Source organism: Penaeus japonicus, unplaced genomic scaffold, assembly GCF_977035675.1.
Source record: "Penaeus japonicus unplaced genomic scaffold, GWHDUDI00000001_assembly GWHDUDI00000005, whole genome shotgun sequence".
Lineage (NCBI taxonomy): Eukaryota > Metazoa > Arthropoda > Malacostraca > Decapoda > Penaeidae > Penaeus > Penaeus japonicus.
In genome coordinates, this window is record NW_028234407.1 from 32,875,748 (window position 1) to 32,883,247 (window position 7,500).

The following is a 7,500-nucleotide window of genomic DNA, read 5'->3' on the forward strand; positions in this document are numbered from 1 at the left end:
TTGGAAAACTCATCCTCATTTTATATTCATATATATCCTCATCATGAAATAGAGAAAAGTAAGAAAAAAAAAAAAGACTTACTGATACATTACCTACATTATACAATGGACTACAAATAAATTTATAACAATTCTATACAGCTTCTGTATTCAGCATTACAATCAATGTCAAATGAAGATTAAATTGGATTTACCATGCACTATTGATCAATTCAACATAATACACAAGCACAGCAAAGTATTCCATACTTGAAAAATACACTTCCCTTTCAATATTTATGCAGGAATTAATACAATTCACAGTATATGAAAAGTTATAAACATTTAAGGGACAAAATTTATTTGAAATTTTACTGATATTCTAAAATTGATCTAGGATCATTTTTTTACAAGTATATCTAAATTCAATGCTTATACAATAGCAAATTGAATACTCTGCACTGCAGTAATCCAATAAAAAAGAAAAAGTCTTAATTGCTCAACATGGTATACGTAATTACACTTTCCTAACACAACCAGATTCAGTGATTGCTATCCAAAGCTCTGTGCCCAGCTGCTTGTTCACTTCAGTAGTTCTCTAAACTTACATACCTCTAACAATACAAAAAACAAATAAAAAAAACAACAAAAAACACACAAGTTGTATAAAGCAGCTATGAATATCATGATAACCAAATTAATTTCCAGTAGTCTTGTGACTGGTATAGAATATTACTCGTGTAAAGCAAGGAGGTGTAGAGATTATACGGAAATATTACCATGGAAGTTTTATATCTGAAATTCTGTACCAAAGTGGGTTATTGTTATTGATGCAATATACAATTAATGTTATATACATTTACACTCCTTATATACCGATAACAAATTAACGGCATAAGCAATACATTAATCTTGTTTCATGTTAAAATATAGGCAAAGTTTCCATACTTCTTCAGGTCAGGATGTTACTAAATAGTAATGACTAACCTATGAATATTACTCTCTTTATATGACTTTCCATTTAGTATTTGAGACTGAAAAAAGTATTGTTAGGCTGCATAAAATCAGCATGGATTAGGGCAAGTGTTTAAACAGAAAATATTAACCAACCTTCTGCATCAATCAGAATAAATTTATGTACCATCCAAAAAATGCATATCCTAATTACTTCTTTTCTGTACAGTATGATACAGTTTTAAACACAATTGCCTATGAAAATAGTTTTCCTCCTTAATTTTATAAATTGTTCACACTAGCTTGCATAAATAGCATTAGTCTTATATTATTTATCATTATAACAAAACAGAATAACAGTCAATAATGTTTTTCAATGACTAACCTCATACTAAACATTTTAGTAAAATTTCAGTCTTATACTTTACCATATTAGTGAAGCAGAATTAAAGTGAACAGTGTTTTCCAATAACTGATCTCATACAAAACCCTTTGGTAAAATTTTAAAATTTTCTAAATCTGTATGTGGGTGTGGTTTTGTATGGTTGTGTGTGCACGTGTGTTTGTATGTGTGTGCACATGTGTATTGTATGTGCATGCTTGTATGTGTATCTGCAGGTTTGTGTTCCTGAGCATGTGTGATTGGATTTAAATACAATTGTGTGAGCAAGTAGAATATATGTATTTTTATGTATGTATATAGTAAATGCAAGGATATTTTATGCACATGCAGAAATGTAGACATTTACTTGAACTGTTCATATCCACACATACACACACATGCATGCACTAACACACACCCACACACAGTCACACTCACTCACTCTTATATTTGTTCCTCTTCTACCAAACAACCCCTAATGTTTCTTCATACATCATTATACCCTTAGTATTGGACATTTTTGTTATAATTTCAAATGTAAATAATTTCAGGTTTTATTTGGCACATTTGTAAGCTTATCTGGCATAAGGAATGTAACATCCTACATATTTATTACTTTTCTGTGTTGGAACAGAAATAGTCTGTTAAGGCTTGTTGAGAGTAATGTATTTAGATTTTAAGCACACATACAAAGTACTTATAAATAAAAGCATCTGCCATGGACATTCCATGTGCATGAAAGGATGAGAGAGAGCGGGAGATAGAGAGGGAGAGATAGATGGAGAGGAAGAGATGCATAGGGAGGTGGAGATGATGAGACAAAGCAGAAGAGGGAGAGGGAAAGGGCGTGGGAGAGGCTGGTGAACAGATTGGATGTCCGGCAGACATCTCCAAACATTGGCCAGAGTGCGAGAAAGTATAGTTTTTGTTGAATCATTTCATGTTTTCAGATACACTCACAGCCTTACATTACCCATCAACAAATTGTAATCAAATGGCATACATTTATGAACAAAAGATAAATATAGATTCAGACAATTCGTAAGTATGACAAACACACACACACATACACAACTACACACACACATTCTTTATCTGAGACCAATTATTGAACATTTTCTGCTGCACCATCATCTAAAGACCTCTTCTGCGGGAAGGTCATGTCATGCTACATTGCTTGCTCTATTTTCACCATCACAATATTAAATGACCTACTCTAATCATTAGAGAAAACCCTTAAAATTTTCTGTTCATGAAAAGATGCACTGAGAAAATGCAGGCAAACAAAATATACATAAGAGCAATGCCTGATTGTGACCCCTGGCCAAGCTTAAAATGTGGTTAAAACTAAGGTCAAAATGAGAAGCCTCCAAGTCTCAACAGTTATGATCTCCTCACTAATGTAAAATGGATGTATCTACTAGCAATGTACCTACCCTACCTCACACACAATAATTATGATAAAAAGGGATTAATTCAGCGCTCTGACTTTGGGGGTATTCAGAGTATTTAAGGTCTTAGAATTTCGAACATGAATTCTTCTCACGTGTCATTCTATGCCATTACGTCTTACTTTGTCCTCAACACGTTATCCACATATCTATTACAGGATGATTGATTCGCTGGATATTTATTTTTGCAATGTTCTCAAGCCTTTAAGACGGAGAGGAGGAAGATTGTTTAAGTGAGACTGAAGACTGGTGATAATGACGTGGAACCATCTTTACATATTGCTTTTCCCTCTTGTACAGGTTTGAACCATCAGAGTATATCTCCTTTGCTGTAGATTTGTTTAAAAAAAAAAATAGTAATAGAAAAAAATATTCTGAGTTTAAGCAAGATTGTGACACAGATAAATTTTGAAAGGGTTACCGATTTTTTATTTATAGGAGCACTTTTTCTTTCATGCTGTAGCAATAGATATCTGAAGACTATGTGTGGTTAGAATAAAAGATAAACAGATAAATGCAAGAAAGCAAATTGCATTTGTAATATCAGTGTGCTATGTACAAAACTAGGAAGGTGGTTCAATATGAGGATAACATGTTTGCATTCCACATAATCGCTTCAACTTTTCTCACTATAATGTGGACAATTTCTGTACATTTTGATTTTATTCTGTCTGCATGTGTAAACCATCTATTTTCAGAGCTGAGAATTTTCCCTATTAACTGTCTGGCCTTACCATACTAGGGAGGGAACAGAAGCGTATTGAGTAATCTGTAGCATAGTTCAAAAGTTGCCATCAAAAGAAAAAGAAAGAACGAAAAGAAAAAAAACTCATCTGCCCAAGAAAATAATACAAATAAAACAATTTTCTTTGGACAAACTCTTTAAGAAATGTTCTGTTTGTTCCTTGTTCAATGGGTGAGAGAATGAGCTGAATCTTTTTATACTGTATAACGACTTGCTGGAAGTTCATCAAGAGACACTTACTTGTTCATGCCTACAAAACTGGTGCCATGCTCTGACCAACAGAAATTTATGACAAATAATTATAAATCAAATACTATTTGTTTTTTCTTGATAAATGATAAGTAAAAATATGATGAAATTTATAGTCTAAAGTGGAATTCTGTACAAATAATGACTGGAAGGGTAATTTGTCATGAAATGATACCATCTATTTCATATAGAAGGTATTTATAAGGAAACTTTTTATGCAAATACTGAATTACGTATTTTGTTTCATATTAACGGCATAAGCAATACAGTAATATTGTTTCTTGTTACAGTATGACTTACTTAATAAGGATGTAGGAAGATGGTCACAAACATCCAGTAGATTATCTATCATACAAAAGAGTACTTTTAAGATTTTCCATTTGCTGTTTTCCTCTTGTGATTTATTGAGAGAAAAGAAATAGACAACCAATGAAATATAATATCATATAAATCATAAAGGACTTTTTAAATTCATTTTTGGCTTTCAATTCTTCGTATTAACCATCTTATTCTTTCTCTCATTTCTTATTGTGAAAGAAATCAATTCATAAAACAAAATGCACTTAGGAAAAATATCTGCATGTTTTCTGTGGTTGGAAAAATAAAAATAAATAAATAAATAATAATAATCTATATGGAATGAAATCAGGCTAATAAAACAATTGTTCATGGCATCATGATCTCTTAGCATATCCAGCATTTATGAATTAAAACATCTGTACTGACTAGATAATTGCCTTACACTAAAGGCCACCAGATTGTGTTATGAAGTTGTTCTCTTCCTTTTTTTCTGTTTTGTTTAAACCTTTAAGTGTTTTTCTTAATCATCTGCAGATGATACTAAGATGTATTGAGCTAGTTCTTATATAAAGAGAAAGTTATGTCCAGCATTTGTGTTGACGACTCAAATTCATTTTCACATTTCAAATATTAGCGGACCAGGATTTGTAACAACTTTCATAGTATGAAAGCAATGTGGGAGAAAGTTATAATCACAAAAATTTACTCAGTGATTAATAGACAAAACTTTGGCCATAAAACAGACATATTTTTCAACAGAGGAATGGGGTCTTTCCCCTAAAAAAATGTTTTAAGTAATGGATAAAAAAAATGACAAAAAAAAAGAAGAAAAAAGAAAGAAAGAAAAAAAAAAAAGGAAGCATAACGATATATGGTCAAGTCAACAAGTTAATAAGACATACAGATTGAGTATTCTAACTTACTGTTATATATTTTGTTTCAACTATATTTCTGACATTAAAATATGATATACAGCTAATAACAAATGTCTTGACAATATTGATAAAAACATAACTTACTAATATCAAGCTAGGCAAAAACTAGATATAACAATTTTAATGTTCTCTGTACATACATAAATTGCTTAACTAATACCAGAAGACATGGAGAGTGACTGCTTCTTTTCTAAGACAGGATCTTACAGAATTTACAGGGATAATAGTGGAAAACTGCACAGAACGTCCTCTTAAATAATTAATTAATACACATTATGTAGCTTGGGTAAAAACAAAAGAATCATCAATATTCAGACTAATGAGGTTTAAAATCGTCTTATGAATCCATAAAAAATAATAATAATAAATAAACAAAATGAACAAACAGTACAATGATATATACATAAAAGAAACACAATAATTTAAGTTATTTCTGAATAATAGTCTTTTCTGTTCTTTCTTACAACTACTGAAGGTAAAGTCTGGTATAAAATATAAATTACATACATAACAGTTTTTGTTATAAAATTTTCAAATGAAAATTAATCTTAATTAGGTTATATGTAAAGTCATAACAAATAATAGTACTGATAGTACAAAAAACAATATTAAAAATAATAAAATAAGATAATAACTCTAATATTGAAAATAGTAGAAAAAAACATGATAATAATAAGAAGAAAAAAATTATAACAATAATACAAATACTCATAAAACACAGTGACAGAATCACAATAATAATAATAATCATAATAACAACAAAATTCATACAGCATCAAACTTGTTTCTCAAAATACCTTGACAAAGCTTACATCAATCTCCCTCTGAATTTAAAAATCAGAAGACTCTTAGTTAGAAATAAGAGAAATGAGGGTGAGATGGAACATGATATGAGAACAACTTTTTAAGTCATTTATCCTAAGAACTTGTAACATACTAATTTGTTCAACCTAAAATAGACTTATAATTGAAACTCCACATCTACATAATACTGCACAAACATAAATATAACATAAATAAATAAAGCACTAGGTCCTTCTAGCAGTAAAATACACAGTACAGTATCATGTTCTTCATCAACACTGAATCATAACCTGAGATAAATTCTATTACAATATCAATAATATGAAGTTCACAGCTGTCACTGTAAGTGAATACTCGTTTTAGTAAAGTCTATCCATCATTTAGATATATCATAATATGTTCAAATAATATCTTGTACACTTTTGTACAAACATACAACTGTAACCAAGTATAAACACACATAATTGTGATCCTTTAAACAAATATTAAAGTATGGCAACAGGTTCCTACTAAGATACACAGCAGTTTAATTCTCTCCTACATTTATACCAGAAAAAGCATCACATTTCATAAAAAAGAAGAAAAAAAGGGTCCAGAGTTTTAATAGAATACACAATCTTCACTGCACAGCTCCTATAAGATTTCAAAAACCTCTAATGGTTACTTTCATAAAGTCAGTTTTCATACAGTCTACCAGTAACAGTTATAATATCAGATCAAACATGTCAAACAGCTTATGAACCATCAACCTTTTGCCATCATCGATGATCAAAGCAACCTCTTCGACTATTAATATCCACAATTTTTTCTTCTTGCTTAATAACTTAATAACAGTCCAACACTGTATTCAGAGCACAAGTCCTACTATCGTCTCATACTCATATGATTGGGGTGTGGGGAGTGTGACGAACCTCTGGACCTGATTACACCTTCACTTGCTGAAGCTCCCAGGACGGGAAAAGACGTAGTCCGTTTGGCAGAACTGGAAGAAAATTGGAACAGGTCAAAGCTGATCTTCTCAGTACTTAATATCATTATTTTTTTTGCATTTTAAATAGTTTAGGATAGGACTGTATGTCCATGTGTCCTCTGTAAATATATTTTCTGATGTTCATAACTACAGCAATACATACAAAAAGAGAGACAAAAAGAGAGACAGAATATATATGTATTTGTGTTTGTTTGTTTGTTTGTGTGTGTGTGTGTGTGTGTGTGTGTGTGTGTGTGTGTGTGTGTGTGTGTGTGTGTGTGTGTGTGTGTGTGTGTGTGTGTGTGTGTGTGTGTGTGTGTGTGTGTGTGTGTGTGTGTGTGTGTGTGTGTGTGTGTGTGTGTGTGTGTGTGTGTGTGTGTGTGTGTGTGTGTGTGTGTGTGTGTGTGTGTGAACATGAACATATGTATACATGAAGTAATGTATATGTAAATATACCTATATTGCATATGTGTAAGTGTATATGTATATGCATGAAAAGGGTCTAGAAAAGTGAATAGCACATACATGTTTGTGTACATCATTTATATCTATTACTCTGATGTTAAAAAATTTCCATATAACCTACTACCAAAGAGAAAACAAAGCTTCCCTGCAGACTGCAACCTATCAAAAGAAACTCAGCTATTTGCTCAGCTTTAGTCAGCCAGTTTTATACCAAAAATATACTGCTTGTCGCAAACCAAGATTCAAACTCTTAAAGCTATTGCAGG

The 7,500-nt window shown here is 31.4% G+C and overlaps 1 protein-coding gene across 34 annotated transcripts in view; it reads right to left on the reverse strand.

Annotated features, from left to right (window-relative positions):
• Positions 1–4,425: 4,425 nt before the first annotated feature.
• The window catches only part of rdgB (retinal degeneration B), a 175,927-nt gene continuing 172,852 nt past the window's right edge, over positions 4,426–7,500 (reverse strand). For 33 of the 34 annotated variants that reach the window (XR_015191065.1, XR_015191064.1, XM_086537291.1 and 30 more), the window contains one exon: positions 4,426–6,781. Coding sequence is in view for 27 of the 34 variants with exons in the window: in XM_086537291.1 (XP_086393417.1) it covers positions 6,664–6,781 (118 nt within the window). In the remaining 7 variants the exon portion in view is untranslated. The remainder of the gene's footprint in view (positions 6,782–7,500) is intronic. The other variant, XM_086537296.1, reaches the window with a different exon arrangement.